At 44.8% G+C, this 18,917-nt stretch overlaps 1 protein-coding gene across 1 annotated transcript in view; it reads left to right on the forward strand.

The window, feature by feature from the left end:
* Positions 1 to 18,286, forward strand: part of UTP20 (UTP20 small subunit processome component) — an 83,302-nt gene extending 65,016 nt beyond the window's left edge. The window contains exons 49-62 of the mRNA XM_054029003.1: positions 1,555 to 1,725; positions 3,305 to 3,433; positions 4,040 to 4,150; positions 6,337 to 6,416; positions 7,673 to 7,742; positions 9,232 to 9,414; positions 10,406 to 10,537; positions 12,136 to 12,268; positions 13,517 to 13,713; positions 14,111 to 14,182; positions 15,007 to 15,270; positions 16,490 to 16,616; positions 17,376 to 17,521; positions 17,708 to 18,286. Of these exons, the coding sequence (XP_053884978.1) occupies positions 1,555 to 1,725; positions 3,305 to 3,433; positions 4,040 to 4,150; positions 6,337 to 6,416; positions 7,673 to 7,742; positions 9,232 to 9,414; positions 10,406 to 10,537; positions 12,136 to 12,268; positions 13,517 to 13,713; positions 14,111 to 14,182; positions 15,007 to 15,270; positions 16,490 to 16,616; positions 17,376 to 17,521; positions 17,708 to 17,863 (1,971 nt within the window). The 3' untranslated portion in view covers positions 17,864 to 18,286. The remainder of the gene's footprint in view (positions 1 to 1,554; positions 1,726 to 3,304; positions 3,434 to 4,039; positions 4,151 to 6,336; positions 6,417 to 7,672; positions 7,743 to 9,231; positions 9,415 to 10,405; positions 10,538 to 12,135; positions 12,269 to 13,516; positions 13,714 to 14,110; positions 14,183 to 15,006; positions 15,271 to 16,489; positions 16,617 to 17,375; positions 17,522 to 17,707) is intronic.
* Positions 18,287 to 18,917: the final 631 nt, after the last annotated feature.

Below are 18,917 nucleotides of genomic sequence, written 5' to 3' on the forward strand. Positions count from 1 at the left end.
CACTGTCCCCATCATAACTAGCCTCCTTGTTGGGAATCTCAGCAGAGTCCAAGGATCGAATGGGCCTAGAAACAGAACCTGCCCAGTTGCTCCTAGATGAGAGGGTCCCTTCAGGTTCAAGTTGAAGGGCAGTGTAGGGAGCTGACACGGTCTCTGCACACCTTGTGCTGTGGCTGTTCTGTAGATCGGGCTGTTTGCATCTAGTGGTATTACTATGACACCTTTGTGACTGTAGTTCACTTACAATAATAATATTAAAAGGGAAACTCTAAATTTTTCTTCCCCTGTAGAGAAAAGATAACAAGATCCCTCTGTGAAACTTTTCCTTTCGTTTCCTTTTCTTCCCCCTCCCCTTCTTTGTTCCTGTTCAGATTGTAGAAACTACCTAGGAGCAGAACCTGCTCTTGATGGTGCTGCAGTGGCGCTCTTCTGCCTGTGGGACAGCCGCACTCAGTACTGGCTTACCCGGCCCTGGGAGGGGAGCCTCCCGAAGTTTTCTTGTGCTGCCTTGGGCCCACCCTAATTGGCTAAACTTGGGTTCTTTGGGATTTCCCTAACTCCTTAGCTTGATTTCTCCCCTCTCACTACCAGCCACTCTGTTCCCTTTGCAGTGCATAGGTATAAAATCCTGGATTCCCAGTGCCAAGGGATCAACCTGCATCCCTTTCCTTCACCTGAATGCACTGCTGACTGAGTAATGTAGTCTGACAAAAGCCTTATGCGGTGCTTCATAACTGGCTTAATCTCGCTAAGTGCTGGGCATGCCTATCTCACTAAATCCATGGGATTTGAGGGCACTCAGCACCTCTCACAGGATCAGGCCCAATAGGACATTTAAAGCTTCAGAAGCAGAATGGTCTCGTAGCAAAGTACCAATGTTTTGTGCTCAGTAGCAGGGAGGTTCTAAGCGAGGTGAGAGCCGTGAGGTTCTCGTGTGTATGCCAATGTGCGGGGCAGACATCAGGTTAATTGTTGCCTTCTCGCCAGTCACCAGCCAGCCCAGCAGTACTGTATACAAGTGAGCAAAGTGGCCACATAAACCCCTCCCTCTGCAGATTTTGGTGTGTTCAGGAATGCAGCGTCTGACCTGGGCACTCTTTTCACCACAACAGAAGGCACCTGAGACACTGGCTCTGGTGGCTTGACTAATTTGGCAACAAACACTGGGGCCAAGATTTTCACGTGACTGGTGATTTTTGGGAGACAAAAATGGGAGTCCTTAACAGAGCCTGGTTTTCAGAAAATGCTGAGCACCCACCCTCTGAAAATCAGACCCTTTAGAGGTGTCTCAGGCTAGACACCAGAAATCAGTAGCCCCATCTGAAAATCTTGGCCATAGATTGGTTTGTGTGTGTGTGTATTACCTTTCCCATCAGGTTGACTAGCCATTTCTATTTCACGTAAAAGGTTTGGGAAAGCTTATCTTCCATGTTAATTCCAGCTGTAGATAGTCACCCGAGCCTGCTAGTAATTATAAACTCGGGGGGGGGGGGGGGGCAAATGCTCTTTAAATCCTGTTAATCCCACATGCTGTTCTTTGGCTCCTATTCCCAGGTGATCACTGGCGCTCTGCAGTCTTTGGTGTGGATTTTAAAGTTCCCTTTGCCTTCTATTGAAAAGAATACAGAGCAACTAACCAAGCAGCTTTTCCTGCTGCTGAAGGACTTTGCCAAGCCAGGAGCAGCCAAGGGCCAGAACTTCCATTTGGTGGTGAACTGTTTCAAAGTAAGCGGAGCCAAATAGAACAGTTCATAGGTGACTCATGGGGAAGGAAGGGTCGAATGCTCCCCACCCCCGCAACAGCCAGCCCGGGCAGGGGAGTGGAAGGGGTGGGGCCAGAGCTGGAAGAGATGAGATGGGGCCAGAGCCTCTTCCAGCCACACTGCCTGAGATGCTGCCCGGTGCAGCGTAGTGGCTGACTGTGACTGGGAGAGCAGCAGGTTGTCCCCTGCCCAGGCTCAGCTTTCAGGGACAGAGGCCGAGGCAGTCGGAACCTCCTCCTGGCATGCTCAAAGTCGGCTTCTGGGCACGGAGCGGGCTGCTGCTTCACCCCTCCCCTGCAAGGCCCTTGCTGCTACGCGCAGAGCATGGTGAGTGGGCTCCAGTTTGCTCAGCTGCTGTCCCAGAAGCCACGCCTGGGCGATAGGCAGACAGCTGCTGCTGCTGCAGCCAGGCATTCTCCCAGGCAGCTGTTGGGCTGCACCAGGCAGTGTCCGGGAGTGGCTCGGTCCCGCTCTCTGCCTGGGTCTTGCTGCCAGGAAGAGCAGACGAATGTGCCCAAGGGGGGAAGGGGAACCGGCGCAGTGGGAGGACAGAGACATCTCCCTCCTCCTCCCAGGTAACATGGGCTGGGGAGAGCGTGAGGGCCCGGCTGGGTGGGGAGGAGACACATAGGGAGGTCCTGTGTCCTCTTTAGGTGGTGGAATCAGGAAAGTCCAGTTATAGATCCCTCAACCCTGCAGTCTGTGCCTGCACAGAACCTCTTATGCCCGTCTGCATGATTTAGGACGCTAGGGAGGGAAAGAAATTGTCTTGCTATTGGTGTCTTCACTGAAAACCTAGTAAAAGTCACCTGAGTGAACACAGGTCTCTGTGTTAGCAAAGTGTTTTACAGAAGCATGTTTGTTGGACACTTTTGTTTCACTGACAGTTTTTTTGTTCTCATTGTCTCACTTGATAGATGTCACTTCTGTTTGAGCAGTTGGTTTGCTTTTAAATTAAATGGGTTTAAAAAAACAGCAGCTGAAATGAGCTTAGGAAAACAGGTCAATTAATAGCAATAATAATAATAGCTTTATTTTGTGTAGTGTCCTTCTGACAGATATATATCCAAAATGCTTTATCAAATTATGGTTACCTTATCCTGGGGGTAGTTGCAGGATAAATAACGCTAAATAGAAGTGTGGAAGGATTTTTTTCTCAATGTGGTTCCCATTCCACAAACCTTTTTGTTCCCGTGAATAGCCCCATTGGATTCAGGGGCCGATGTTTTGTTGAATGTGTTGGCATATATTTGGTCTCCAACCTTGGTTATGCTTTTTGTCTCGAATTTGCCAGCTGTAAACATGCTAATGTTTGCTTTCTATGGGAAGAAGGCTAGCTTGTAAGCTCCAGGGTTAAAATTTGTGTATTACCACACCAGTGCTATCCACTGAATCAGGCTTCTGACAGATTTTAGATTTTTAGGAAGAGTGTGGGTTGCTGAATGTAGCAGTTATTGATTTTATCACAGTATGGAAGTGCAAGTTGATCTGCTGGAACATGCCGTTCTAGTCCTGTTACAATACCTGATTTTAATTTGCAGTGCGTAACTAGACTTGTGAGGAACACAAACAGTCACATAACAGAGAAACAGCTCCAAGTGTTGCTAGGATATGCTGAAGAAGATATCTATGATTCCTCGCGTCAAGCCACTGCCTTCGGCCTTTTAAAGGTATTACTAAAGAGCATGTGTCTGGTTTACAATTTCCGAATTGTAGAAATGAAAGTGCTTATATTTTCTACCTGTTACTACAAATCAGGTGAAAGATTACAGAATGTCTGTTAAAAGTGTCCTTGCTATAAAGAAGGCCATGAAGCTTTTCTGCTTGACCTTAACATTAGAAGTTCAGGTTCTTTCAAGGTTACACCAATCTACAATGACCGGAGAACTAGTGAAATGATGAGATCACAGGAGTTCTTAGAGTAACAGTAGAGCAATCTGGAGTTTAAAACTGTTTCTTGGAGTTGTTTTGTTACCACATTTAACTTCAAAGACTAATGAATGTTTTGGATAAGTGATGCCTGTGTTAAAGACTTGTCAATTCCCGCCCCTTCAACTGAGCTGTGAGAGCTCACCATGAACATGCTGCAGGTTCTCCAGCAAAAGCAGACCTGACTTTGCAGGCCACCTCCTTTAAAAGGAGTTACTCTACCAATAAAGACATTCAAAGGCGGATGTTAAAATTAACACCAAAGTTGTTTTGTGGTGCTGTTGTATCTGACAATGCGCAAGCAGAATGAGAATGACTCGGGTTGTACTTTTACATGTTTTTTTAAGGCTATTTTATCCAGAAAGCTAATTGTTCCTGAAATCGATGCCGTCATGCAGAAGGTTGCCAAGTTTGCCATCACAGGCCAGAGTGAGCCAGTGCGAGTCCAGTGCAGGCAGGTTAGTAGAAGGTGGTTTCTTTCCTTAAGCTCTGTGCTCTATTTTAATAAAACCCTCTTAACAGAATTTTTTATTAACGACGATAAGCATGTTTAACAGCCCAGCTTCTAGCACGCAACCCAAAACTGGCCTCATGTCTTAGGAGTTGCCGGACTGGATCAGACTTCAAGTCCATCTAGTCCAGTATCCTGTCTCAGATAGTGGTCAGTACCAGATGCTTCAGAAGAAGATGTAAGTGAAGAGGATCCTATGAACATAGTTCCAAAGGTTAATTACCTTTACTGTTAAAAAAGGATGCCTTAGCCTTGGTTTAAGTTTATATGGGTGGTGTTGTAAAGGTCGCAGTAGGCATCAGACGCATCACATTACAGAAAATAAATAAAAATATCCAAGTGGTCAGCCTGGATGCAAATGATTTCTTAAGAAAACATTTTCATTTCTTGAGAGCCAGATAAAGTAGGGCAAACCCACATCATCCCAGGTGGCAAATTTCTTTGCTGTGTCTTGATGCTCCAGTGATTTCAAAAGGGCTCATGTGCAGAGCATGGTGGTTTTTTTTTAATTCTATTTTCAGCCCCACAATCTGGAACCATGTTCCCCTGATAATGATTGCCATCCAATTCTACCTCTTAAATACTACCCCTTCCTTTTCCAAACACAACTTGGGAACCCTTCCAGATACTGCAGAGAGCCAACCAGTTTGATCTCTGAGAGGAAGTAGATTCACCTTGCACTTTAAGATATTTATTCCTTCTTTCCTCTGTAACTCAGGTCCTAATTCAGCAAAGCATTGAAGGATGTACGGTCTTTAAGCATGTTAGAAATAACGTCCTGGGACTGTTCTTGTGCTTCAGGTTAAGCACATAATTGGGCATTTAGCTGAGTCAGGGCTGTAATGCTGTTCCTTATCAGACAGTAAATATCCTAAATGTGAGAGGGAGTTCAGAGAAGGGAAACAAGAATAACTGAGAGATTGGGCTTCTTTACCGTAGAAAGGAGATGAATAAGAGGGGACAAGTATATAAAATAATGAATGGCTTAGAGAAGGTAGGTTGGAAGCTTCTGCTCTCCCTATCTCATACAACTAGAAAAAGGGGGCATGCAGCAAAATTAAATGTGGGAAATTCAAAAGGAAATACTTTTCATACAACATGTAATGAGACTGTGGAACTCTCTGTATCATGAACTCATCAAGGCTGAGAAATAAGAGATTCAAAAAGGGACTCAACATTTATAGCGATAGCAAGACTATCTAGAGTTATAAACAGATATTGCTAACAAAAAAAGTTGTAAAAGATCTTAAACATCCTGCTCAGCACTTAAACTGATCTTGAACTATTAGCGATCAAGAGGAGACTTAATGGTGGAGGGGGCAGATTATCCTATATTTGCCTGCTGCAGGATGTCTTTACATCAAGACTGGATGAGTTTCTACAAATTCTGCTCTAGCTGATATAGGAATTACTGTGGGAAATTCTAAGGCCTGTGTTGTGAAGGTGGTGAGGCTAGATGTTCACAATGGTCCCTTCTGAGTCTGTTACTATAAATGGGGCAGATTTATAATGGAAGCAGCTGATGATTTTAGCATTAGGGACCATATTAAAATGAGCTTTAGTTTAATATTTTGAGGTTTGTTGAGCCTGTCATTTTAAACAGAGACATCATAAATTCATAAGTGCTAGCTACATAGTCATTGCCAAGACTAAAGGCTTGTCTACACTGTGGGGGCCATAGCAGCGTAGCTATGCCATTATAACCCCACAATGTAGACACATCCTACAGCAGTGGAAGGGGTTCCATTGCTCTAGGAACTCCACCTCCCAGAGCGACACTAGCTAGGCTGACTGAAGCATTCTTCCAGTGACTTACTGCATCTACAGGGGGGGCTAGGTTGGCCTAGCAACACGTTCAGAGGTGTGGATTTTTCACACCACTGAGGGCCTTAGCTATGTTGACTTTAAGTTTTTAAGGGGCTAATTTTGTAAGGTGCTGAGTGCCTGTAACTCCTATCCAAGTCAATGGACATTGAGACAGCTTGGCCCTTTGCAAGATAAGGCTTTACGTACACATGAAAGGGAGGTGTGTATCTTGTTCATAGTTTGTTGCAAAAAGCTTTGCTCTCACCATTACATTTTCACAAGCTGATCCCATTGTTTCTGGTAATTCTTGCTTCTCTATTTTTTCAGATTTACCTGAAATACATTCTCGACTATCCCCTTGGTGACAAGCTGAAACCCAATTTGGAGTTCATATTTGCTCAGCTCAAGTGAGTTTGTAATCCTTGTTGTGTGCGTGGCTTTTCAAAAAGAGCAGTGTTCTAAATCCTTTCTCATGCAAGTGTTCCATTGATCCCAGTGGCGCTGCTCATGAGAATAAGGGTATGCAGGGTCTGCACCACATTTTCCTAGCTGTAAAAGTAAAATGTTCACTTTGTTAGAAGCAAATGAAAGAACATTTATGGCAAATAGATACTGCACCTATCCATCTTTTCTTAATTTCTGTACTGTTTTTGCCTGTTGCTGTTATATAACCAAAATATGGTTTTAATTGTTTGCTGTTAATGGTTAGTCAGCTGCGCTGCCGACTTGTATACACAACACTGTCAGCCGCACTGTGACAGTGAATTACAGAGCACACCAGAGTGTTGTGTGCTAACTGCCCCTTGTGGACCCTGGTAACGTAGCTCTCTTCACCGGATTATGTTAACACAGACTTAGGTACCTTTTAGTTTGCGTCAGCAGCATCTGCCTAGGGCAGTTACAACACATTCTGGTGCATTCTGCAAATATCCCTGTATAATTTACTCACGGTGCCAGTTGCATATTCCAATACCTGCCATGCTGACTCGGTGGCGTTGGGGGGGTAGAGCCAACAGACTGCCCATTCCTGTCCCTGTACATGTGCTCTGGGAGGTGGAGTAAGTGGTCACCATAGTTGCTTACTCCTAATGCCAAGACCCAAGTCCCAGATAGCCTGCACTGGGGTGCAAGGGAGGTTTTTGTCCCCCCTCCCTCCCTTGCATGGATAGGTAACATAAGTCGTTCTAACCCCAACTAGTTTATTTTTTGTAAGATTCCATTCATCTTTCCACTTGGGCAGTGGTCCTTTGGGCCAGGATGTGCATGCAGTCTCCATTGACACTGCATTCATCAGTGGGTCCTCTTGTATACTGTGAATTCTGCCGATAGAACCCATAACATGGAGGGCTGAATCCTGCTACCCTACCCCACTCAGAAGTATCTTACTCCTCCAGTAGTCTGTGGGGTGCCAGAAGAGAAAGGTACTTCTGTAGGTGAGTAAGGCTGGCTCTTAGTTACAGTTCAAATGTGTTAGTCTTTTGTTAAGCAAGTTGAGCACATTGTTTGTCTCCACTACGGAACAGGCATTGATTATAAAGATCTGTTTGTTCTAAGATCCGTGGTGCATATATTTGGAGAAACCCAAAATGTTTACAGTTTTCTGAATTTCTTGCAATTTTGGAAGATACTAACCCACTCCATCTTGTTAATTATTTTCTTTCAGTTATGACTATGAGACTGGAAGAGAGTCTGCGTTGGAGATGATTGCTTACCTCTTTGAAATGTTCCCTCAGGTAACATGTCTTAGTTTCAATCATCAAATAATCAGTGCTTTTCAGTTATATCCAGTAACTTGATTTGCAGATTTATTAGAACTGGATGCACTTGGCTGTTCACATCCTCTCCTATCACAAACGTATGGCACAGTTCTCAGAGCATTAGTGTTGGTTCTGCTCTAAAAAGTGACAGTTGAAATGACAGACTGGAGTTTCACACGGATTGTCTTTCCATGGTTCCATGTCAGATTTGCTTATTTTACAAACAAAATGGTGTTGCTGCATGCGCTAGAACCTGTTTAAACCAACTTGGAGACGTTTGAGTTAGTGAGAAATGCTAAAAGAGCAGAAATGAAACACCGCAGGATTGGGGAGTGCATTCAGATGCAGTCACTGTATAATGGAGTAGCAGTAGCTGTTCCATAGTTAAGGTGCAAGTAGCCTTCTATGAGCTTCCTTTTCCCTTCAACTTTGGGGAACATTTTCCAGAACTGTTAGGAAAAAAGTCAGCATTGGAATTTTAAAGCTAGGTTGTTTCAAGAATTTCCCTGTTCTTTAGATTTTCTTAACTTTTTTTGGACTTCCCATCTCTAAACTGATTTGGCCAACAATCTCCAGACTTGTGTCTTGGCTTTTCTGGGGAGAGATTGTGCTTTAGACGAGGTCTAAAGAACTGGTCTCGGGTCTGTACAGAGCAAACATTTATGCAGATGGGCAGGAGGGGGAATGGGAAGAAAGAGACCATCATGCATAATGAGATGTGAATTTCCGTCTATCACAGTGGTGCCCAAGCTTTTGCTAACACGCCCCATTTTACCAATAATGGAATCTGTCACAACCCCCTTCCATTACTGCACAGTTGGCTCAGCAAAGGAACTTGGGCTGAAGGCGGAGCTGGGGGCAGAACTAGGGATGGGGGAGGAGCTAGCCTGGGGGCAGAGAAGGAATGAGGGCAGAGCTGGGCTGGGGACAGGACGGGGTGGAGTGAAACTGCGGCTGGAGTCAGAACTGATCTGGGGGCAGAGTGGGGCTGGGTGGTGCTCCCTCCCCACTCCCCATGAGGGTTGGCCTGGGCCCCGCCATGCCTGCCTCCTCCCCCAAATGTTCCTCTGCACCCCTCTAGGTTTGGGGACCACAGTTTGGGCACCACTGATCTATTGTTTGTAGATTGCTCCCATTCCAACAATGTCCAAGCACCTCACAATCTTTACTATATTTATCACCCCAACATCCCTGTGAGGTAGGGATTAAATAGGGAAGCAAAGCACGAGGCCAAGGTTGCATGAAAAGTCTGTGGCAGACCAGCAGGTACAGGTCTCCGAAGTCCAAACCTTGTTCGCCAACAACTGGATCACCCGTCCTCTGTCTGGCTTCCTCTGTTTGGGCCCAGAGTTGGGTCTCGGGAATCCTCCTGTTTGCATGTGGGGTAAAATAAAACCTCTTTTTTTTTTTTTAAATGCGGAAAGCCTTCTGGAGATTGCCAAGTGATTGATTTGTTTCCTTTCAGGGATTACTTCATCAATACTGCGGGCTGTTCTTTGTCCCTCTCTGTATGATGATGGTAAATGATGACTCTGCCAAGTGCAAGAAAATGGCAGCCATGGCAAACAAATCTCTGCTCATTAAAGTAAACTCTGCAAACCGAGATCTGATGTTCTCACTAGTCACCACGTGGTTTAACAGCGAGAAGGTATTGTTCGTTTCAGTGCACCCCAGCTCTTTTCATTGGGAGAATGGAATTGGAGCAAATCAGGGGGTTATAAATGTTTAATCTCGGTGGGTAGGTGGTGTGTTTAGTTAAACTTGTGTGGTGGTGCAGGGATGAGATTGTGGAGCATACCAGTCCTAGAGTCGCAGCTTCTTAAAACTCCACTGTCCTGCACAGTCCTCCCTTGCAAGGAGAGGAAGAAGCTATGTAGATTCATTCTTGAATAGGTCCAGCAAAAGTGGCTGCTGTAGCTAAGGTTATAAAACAATTTCCATTAGAGCCTGCCTTGTTTTACATGCTTATGGTTTTCTGAAAGTTCACCATTTGGGTTGAACAATGTTCAGTGTTTGCCCAAAGCTAAATGTTTTGGTGGTGAAATTTGAGCAAAATCCCTTTGAACTTGAGCTTAGTAACTGGCTGATGGTGCTATTTTTGTTCATCTGCTGCTTAGTCCATCCTCTCTATTACTGGGATCTAGCAGATTTAAGACCTTTTGGGTCCAGTCCTGATTTGAATGGTTCTGTTGACTTTTTGAATAGGCAAAGTGTGTCTCCATTTGAGCTCTCTCATCTACAATATGCTAACCAAAAAAATGGTCTGAAACTATGGGCAACATTGTGTGGTGCTTCAAAACCCTGTAGTTTTGGAAACTTGCTAAAAATTAGCATTCTTGAAAGTTCAGCTTTATGATGTGAGAAATCGTAGGCTCACATGACGAGGGATACTGTGTGTCTTAGGCTCCCAATCTTAGGCCTAAAAAGGTCTGATTTTCAGAGTTTGGATTGGTACCACACACTCTGGAAATAAATTTCCTTTAAAATTGTCCCAGTTTGGGTACGCAGAAGAGGCACCCAAAACCACTAGTGACGTCTGAAAATGTAGTGCCTTATTCACTGAGTTGTATTACAGAGTGATGGGTTCTTCATATTAAATCAAGAAATAATGATTGCTCTGTCCTCCTCTCTGTTGGCAGAGCTCACACAAGCGGCTAGCCGCCCAGGCCTGTGGTTTGTTCGTTGAAGCCGAGGGAGTGGCGTTTGAAAGACAACTTGGAGCCATTCTCCCACTGATCGAAAAAGAAATTGAACCTCTGAAATTTGAAGATGTAAGTCATTAGTCCAGGGATGAAACTTCGGGAAAGAGACAGGTTTAGCTGGGGAAATTGCAATAAATAAGTGAGACGGGGGAAAGAAAAGGAGAATGCGGGCAAGAATAAAAGCGGGAAAGATTAAACCCTTTGGGCCTATTACTTGACCAGGATGACTAATGAGACATGTGCTGAATACATAAGTTCTTAAAGGGACACTGTCAACTTAAAAATCACACTGTGTCTGTAAATGAAAACCTTCTCATGCGACATGTCACAGTCTACATGGGGGTTGGTCTGCGTATGTGTGTGAGAATCTAATAGAACCACCAAAATATACGCATACCTATGCTGAGTGACCAAATGATCTTCTTGCCCCAGCCTCTCTCCAACTTTTGTCACCCTTGCTCATTGTCACATCTGAAATTTCTATTGTTAGCTCATCAGGACAGGTCTGCTCCGAGGTGCCCAGCCTGCTCTTGGGGACTATAAAATAATGGTAGTAAGATGACTGGAACCGAAAGAGATAAGAGAGAAAGCATCTGACCTTCTCTTTTTTGACTTTGTTGACTTTGTGCATTTGAGAACACTTGATGTGTAGCATGTCAGCTCTCCCTGTCTGGATGAGGCTTTCCCACAGCAGTAGGAGAGAAGAAACACTTCTTTAAACAAAATGGTGATTGTAAAACCACAACAATGGGCAGGGGGCTGATGTCACATCTGACACTTCTTGGGATCCATTTATTTAAAAACAGACTAAGTATCAAGTTGATGGTGTCCTTGTAACTAAGAAATCCATAGGTTTACATGGATATGAAAGGACAGAAATACATCACTATGATTCTTAGTTTAACATATAGAAAATATTAAAGTATTCAATACAATTCCCTTCCTGTAATTCAGTCACTGGTTTATTTGATGAAAGTCAGTTCAGTGCACGTTTTGGCTTCAGATTACATGGCTTCTACTAATTCTGATAAGTTGGTGAGCACTCTGTGATATGAATCGCTGGTCATAAAGAAGCTGCCATGTATTTAATAAGCAATACCAAAAGACTGAACAAGATAGAAGAGCTCAAGGAAGGCACAGGTGATGTGAGACGACTATAGCTGCAACTGGCATCATTCTGACGTGGTTGCTGACACTGTAATCACTACATGTACATCCCTAATGATCCTGTGGATAAACAGGCTGACTACAGTCGAGCTTATCAAAAGCAGGAAGCAGTTTAATACTATGCAGTTTACACTGTGTCACTCTAACAGTAACACGGTGCTTCACAGCTACTATCGATAAAGTCAAACCTCATTCATGAGAAGATTTAAGTACTAGTTATAAATGATATAGTGTGTGTGTGTACAAATGCCTGCATGTACATATATACAGAGACAAGTGACATGGCACTCTTCCTTTGGAAACTATGAATCCTTGTGAAACAGTTTTAATGGACTCATTTCCCTTACACTAAATTCATATAGTAAATATAAAGTGGTCATAGGGGTCGATGTGGAAGACTTCAGCTATCAGTTAGATATTAAACATACAAAATAAGCCCTTCTGTACAATTCTAGCCAGCCATTGTAATTGTCTCTTTGTTGATTTATGGTTCTTTTTAGATAACAGAAGAGACTGAAGAAAAGGCAGCAGATAGATTGTTGTTCAGTTTTCTTACTCTGATAACAAAATTAATCAAGGAATGCAACATTATTCTGTTAACCAAACATAATGAGATTTTGAGCAATATCTGGCGTAAGTATGAATAGTATTTTCTACTGTATTAGAACTAAGATGATTGGTAATTTGTGTAGTTGTGATTGCCCTAATGCAAACAGACAAAGATCTGTGCAGGAAGATTTGCACTTGGAAGAGGCATCTATAATATAAGGCAGTTCCTACTGAAAGCACAGATGCTAATAGAAAAGGTTAGACCATCAGTGAAAACGATCTCCCTCTCTGTTCTGGTTGCTGGGAACTATTTTGGGTAACCCAAAGGCTGCAAACTGGTGCCTGTGTGGCTTTAATTAAATCCCTTTAGATTACAGCTTTCAGTTCTCTGAGTGATCATAAATAGCAGCCAGTGAACAGGTGACACATGGCAAAGCAGCTCTTAAACAGGGTGCTTGTTTAGAAGGTCCATCTCAAAACCATTTTATTGATTGGCTATAAGTGATGCAGTCACATGTTAAGCTAACTCATTTGGGTGTGCAGTGTTGGTGGGTTGTATTTTTTTTTTAATTGCTTCTCTTGCTGTCTGCAAAGGGCTTGCATCTGATTGATTGTGTCTTTAAAGAACAGCAGGCTTCCCAAGTGTCTTTTTAAAAATCCCAGCAGGTGTCAGATTGACAGGACTGGAGGTCCTGAATTCATCCCTGGAACAGATGCAGCATGGGCAGAGGTGATACAAACTTCCCCATGCTGCGCCGCTGTTGTCCCTCAATGTGTAGCTGGAGATACAAGCTCTAGGGAAGAGAGGGCAACTCACTCTGCTTACTGGGGCAATCACTGGCTTCTTTGCTGAGCTTGTCTATAAGATTGCCAGTGGTGATGGGTTTTAGAACATGGGTACCTGTCCCCTGAGAACCGGACTGAGACCTTCAACACAGCTCACAGGAGGAGTCACTGAACAGCCCCTTGTTTAAAAAAATACTCAACACCAGTGTTCCAAACCATAGCACTTAGACTAATGTAGGCAATCATGTATGGGAGCATTGCTGTAGCCTACTGGAGTGTTGTTTTTATGTAGGGAAGGGGGCTCTCAGATGGCCACAGCTTTTGTTCCCTGCCAACCTGGGCTGGATTGGAATTGCTGGTGGCCCAGAAGCCTGCAGTCAAACTCAAAACAAATCTGCCATTTACCGTACTCTCCTCCTGACTGTAGAATGAATAGTGATGACTCCAGTCCCCATAACTGTATAACCTTGCTGAGGTGCCTGGGTACGTTCCCCTCTCGTATGGAAAGGGTTATGTTGGTTGAAAAGCTTTTTCTTTCCCCTGAAGGTCACGTTCAGTCCCATTTGTGGTACCCGCACAGCTGGGTGTGGCTGACTGCTGCTCAGATTTTTGGCTTGTTGTTTGCTTCTCACAAGCCAGAGGAACTTGTTAGCAAATGGAATGAGAGCAAGGCAGGCAAGAAGAAAAAGACCACGTTGGAGCCAGCAGCAACCAGGTTCTTCACAGATGAGCTGGACAAAAAGGTAAGGATGTTCCTGCTAGTTCCCCCCCGTGCCAGTGTCTGTTGCCTTGTTTGGGGTTTGTGGTTGTCGCAATGCAAAGTAGCATTAGTTGCTGGTCTCTCCATTTGTCTTTAATATTCGGACGTCCTCCACTGCTCTGTGCTGATTGTTGGCAGGCTTCTCCCATAGGATTGCAGACTGCCTCCCTTGAGTCTCGCCCTCATCAGCAAAAAGGCTCCCCATGGCTCCTATGAAGATCAGTATCTCTAAGCAAGAATTCTAGCCCCATCTAAGTGTTTGGGCCTCCTTTTAGCCTTTGGGAACTGTCTCTGTAGGATGAAAAAATAACCCCTTGGGCTACATCATCCTGCATGTTCCCTGTTGTGTAAAGAATTCCAACTCCCTTTTCTCTCCACAGATGAAGGAACTTGCTTTAGCGTTCTGCCACCAGCTGCAGTCCAAGTTCCTGGATCAGTCTCTGGGAGAGCAGGTATGAGGTTTCATACTGCTGGGGGTATAGACCAAACTATGGGATAATCCACTATCCCTACAGAGCGTGCACGAGTGCTCTTGGCTAGAAAGTGGAACATGTGGCAAGTGCGATACCAGATCCTTCATCGGCAGAACGTTCCTGAGCGCTCCCATGGCTGTCCTGTGCAGCCCTCACATGGTGGGCTGGGTAACTCTGAATCGTGGAGTCACAGCTAGCTTCCCTGCAGCCAGCTCACCTCACTCCCCCCCCTTGCAAGTACAGCTCAGAGAGTGTGGAGAATCGAAGCCTGACTGCTTGCTGTGAACCGATCCTTCTGCACTCAGCTCGGGTTATAGGGCTGAGCTGGAGTTCTGATGTCAGTTGGAATTGGCTTAGATCCACCCAGTGCGAGCCAGATTCTGTTCCAGGTTGGGCAGGCCACAAGGAGCACTCCTACTGCAGGCCCTGGCTAGACATAGAGCCTGCATCCCCACCAGCTCCCGGGGCAGCCTCGGTAACGGCGGTGGAGTTAACTCTGGGCTGTGCTATGGCATAATTCTGAACTATAGGGCCTTAATACATTTTCCTCTCAAAGGGCCTGATCCCAAAACCCACTGAAGTCCATGGGAATTTTCCATTGGCTTCCATGGTCTTTGGATTGGGCCCAAAGGGGGGTGTCCATATTCTACGTGCAAAACTTGCTTCGCCGTGTGCGGCGGTCTACGTGAATTGCACTCCCTTGGGTTTGATAATCCTGACCTGTTTAAAACCTCTCACCTGCCTCCTTCATGCCCCAGGGTCCGTACTGGCAGCTTAATTGGTTTTTCTTTATGCTGTTGAAGGTTATAAAGAACTTGTTGTTTGTGGCCAGAGTTCTCTACCTTCTGGTCCCGGATTCAGAGGAGGGGGAGGAGACCAAAGATCATGAAATGGGAGGTCAGGAGGATGCTTCTGAAGACGAAGGTGAAAAGGCAGCATCTGCTCAGGAAGAGAAGGAAGGCGAAGCAGAAGAGAAAAGCAGTCCAGCCACAGTGTTGTGGGTGATGAAAAGACTTTCTCTGATGGCAAAGCGAGAAGCAGCATATTCCCCTAAAAACCCTGTGAAGGTAAGAACTGTGTTGTCCCTCCCTCCCTTTGGCAGCACTGGGAGCTGCACAATGGGAAAGCCCACACATGCTGTCCTTTAGCCCCTCAGGAACTAGCTTGGGGTGCCTGCTGGGAGGCAGGTGCTGGAGATGGAGGTTGGTGCTAGGCTAAGGAGGAATAAAAGTTTCATTAGTGAGAGATGGAGCTTGCTGCTGTAGAGAGTCTCAGCCTGTTTCTCAGCCCTGCCTTCCCTCCCCTCTGCTTCCTGCTCCTTTCACTCTCAGGCCTCCACCTTCTCTATATTAGTGTTTTTTAACTTTGAGTGAATTGGCCAGTCAGGATGCTCCACAAATGTTTGTTCTTTATGCTGGAAGCAATGCTCAGTGTCCAGACAGGCATATAGGGGAAAGTGCTATCTTCCTCTTTCTGCCTGGGGCACTAGGCTCTTCCCTCCTCTCTCACATGCATTCTCCACTCCCATGAAGCACCAGAACACACCCCCTCTCTTAGCAAGGGTCACAAGCGTTACCTTCCCCACTGGTCTGCTGCCACACAGCTCATGGTGACAGTTCAGTAGGGCTCTCAAACTGTGGCCCACGAGCTCCATTCAGGTGGTCCGCCGGTAGTTCCCTTTAAGGTGCGCACCTGGGCGGTCGCACACAAGAGAATGAAGGGCCACCCACCTGCGTGGCTCTACTAATTAGGTGCCTGGACTGTGGAGAAGATGCTGAGGAATAAGGGGTTAGATGGGAGGGGGCAGTAGGGTGAGAAGAGGGGGTGGGTGGAATTTGGGACGTGCAGGGCTGCGGTGGCGACTTTTCCCCAGCTCCAGGAGAGAGACTACCCCTCCTTCCCCGCCCCAGCTCTGTGGCATGGTAGAGACCCCCTTCTTCCCCGCCCCAGCTCTGGGGGCTGCTTCAGCGAGGGAAAGAGGGCACATCCATTGCATTAGAAAGGTAAGACTACTGATATCAAAATGAGCTGTATGCTTTTATTTGTAGAACAAAAAATGTTTATTATTAAGGTTTTTTATATATAGCGCTTTTATCCAAAGCGCTTTACAATAGTTAACTAGCGGTACAAACAACATTTGAAAAGATTAAGTGGTCGGCCGAGACCCTCACCAATTTTCAGGTGGTCCGTGGGGGGGAAAAAAAAAAATTGAGAACCACTGCTGTACGTTTTTTTCCCCTTCCAGTCTCTCTCTCTCATATATTTCTGGCATGTCTGTACTTTCAGAGAACTTGCATCTTTAAGTTCCTTGGAGCTGTAGCAGTGGATCTTGGGAAAGACAGGATCAAGCCATACCTTCCAACAATCATCACCCCTCTGTACAGAGAGCTGAGTAGCACCTATGCAGAACAAGGTAACTGCCAAACCCCACTAAGGAAATGGAGCTGGATCTGTTCTGGTTTGTGCTGTCCATACAGACAGCCCCAATCCAGTCATTCACATTGTCTCCTCAGACCCAGCTGCCTTCATTCAGGGAGTGACAGCTAATTAAAATATAGTCAGCATATATGACTAGTGCCTCAGTGGTGATTTAGATGGGGAGGGCAGTGATGCAAGCCTTTGAAGGTGAGAACATGTGATGGAGGAAGGGTGATAGAACCAGACAAAGAAGGTGACCAAGAGGCATGAGACACAAAGTGCTAAGATGGTGAGTTGGGAATAGGCAAGCTTATTACAAGTGTGAAGTGGTAAGATCTGGAGGCAGGTAGAATGGGGAGGAGTACACATCTTGAAGTGTATGAAACATTCCTTGTTTATGCTCTTGTTAGCTGTTTCTCCCTCTCTCCCATGACATTCCTGAATGAGTACTGTCCATTGTGGCCCACTGATAATGGCCATGAAAAGACATTAGTGCAACTCCTGTTTAAGCAGTGTTCAGGAAGGCGTTAATGTGCATGTGTGCAATTCATTTCTACAGAAAACATGCTGTCTGGGGGTGTTCCAATGTTACATGCAGGTTAGGCCATTGGAAAATAAGCACCAGAGACACATCTTTGCTTTTAAGAGTTTGTGTTTTCATGCAAATGGAAGAGAAATCAGTAATATACAAGCAGAGTCCTCTAAGTAGACTGTTTCAGAGTGAGGACTTAAAGTCATCTCTTTATTTTACTAGATCCAACACTGAAGAACCTATCCCAGGAAATCATAGAACTGCTCAAGAAACTAGTTGGGCTGGAGATTTTTTCACTTGCCTTTGCTTCTGTGCAGAAACAGGCTAGTCAGAAGAGGGCTATCAGAAAAAAACAGAGAGCCCTGCAGGTAAGACTTTATTCTCAACTGTGATTGTTTTTAGTATTGTTTTCTACTGAAAGGGCAACATTAAAGGTAGGACACATTACTTCAGAGGTACTTGATCAGATTTTTTTTTTTAATTAAAGGGACAATGTCAGCTTTAAACATCACCATATTCTTGAAAAGCAAAAATTAATTTCTGCTTTTTATTAGACTGTAGCAAACCCTGACATTGCTGCCAGGAAGAAGCTGAAGAAACACAAGAATAAAATAGAAGCAAGGAAGAGAAAAATAGAATTCCTGCGCCCTGGCTACAAGGCCAAGAAACCAAGGAGCCATGCACTAAAAGACTTAGCAATGGTGGAATGAAACATACTTAGAAACAGCTGTATGGTCATGTGTATATTTGATGCATAAACCTGATTGTGCAGTACTAGAAGCCAAGAGGACTCTACTTGCTGAGAAATTCAGTGCTCTGAATATCTTTCCAACATTAACATAGGGTAGAGAGCTACATTTGTCACTCCTGATGCAGTAGCCTGACTAAACTCAGTATCTCTTTTTTTACAAAATGTATTTATTTGTAATTAATTTTAAAGTCTGCACAGATCCTATCGGTTACCTAGGATTTTATGTAAAACCATCAAGCCGTTTGCTCTCCTTTCATGCAGAGAATGTAACAAGCCAACTTGCTCTGCATGAGTAAAATATGGAACCTATGAATGTACAGTTTAATGTATTAAGACATTGCATTTTTCTAATTAAATGTGCTTGAAAGCACACTGATGTTCAGTGTTCCTCCCTATTTTATGAAAGATATGATTAAAAAAGGTCTGTGCCCTGATGTTAAGCACATGAAATCTACCATAAACAGCTGTGCAAGTCCCTTAAGTATTCCATGGGTTAAGGATAAATAACTCTGCTGTTATCTCTGTTCTCTATAGTTTTCCATTTTCTTACCAGCATGTTCCACTTATGAGTACTGGATGCAGCTGCTGTGCTTAACTACCACATTTAACTCTGAGGGTACGTCTACACTTACCTCTGGATCCAGCAGCAGGCAATCGATGTTCTGGGATCGATTTATCGTGTCTGGTCTAGACGCGATAAATTGATCCCGGAAGTGCTTGCTGTTGACGCTGGTTCTCCAGCTCGGCGAGAGGAGTACGCGGCATCGACGGGGAAGCCTGCCTGCCGCGTCTGGACCCGCGGTAAGTTCGGACTAAGGTACTTCGAATTCAGCTACGTTATTAACGTAGCTGAATTTGCGTACTTTAGTTCGAAGTGGGGGGTTAGTGTGGACCAGGCCTGAGTGGTAGGGGAGGGGGAGAAGTACTCCTGAACACAGAGAACTGAAGGGGGATGGGTGAAGTAGCTTCCAACTTGAAATGGTATACAGTAGGGTAATGACTCCTATAGTATG

The sequence above is a fragment of the Malaclemys terrapin genome, chromosome 1 (genome assembly GCF_027887155.1).
Source record: "Malaclemys terrapin pileata isolate rMalTer1 chromosome 1, rMalTer1.hap1, whole genome shotgun sequence".
Classification (NCBI taxonomy): domain Eukaryota; kingdom Metazoa; phylum Chordata; order Testudines; family Emydidae; genus Malaclemys; species Malaclemys terrapin.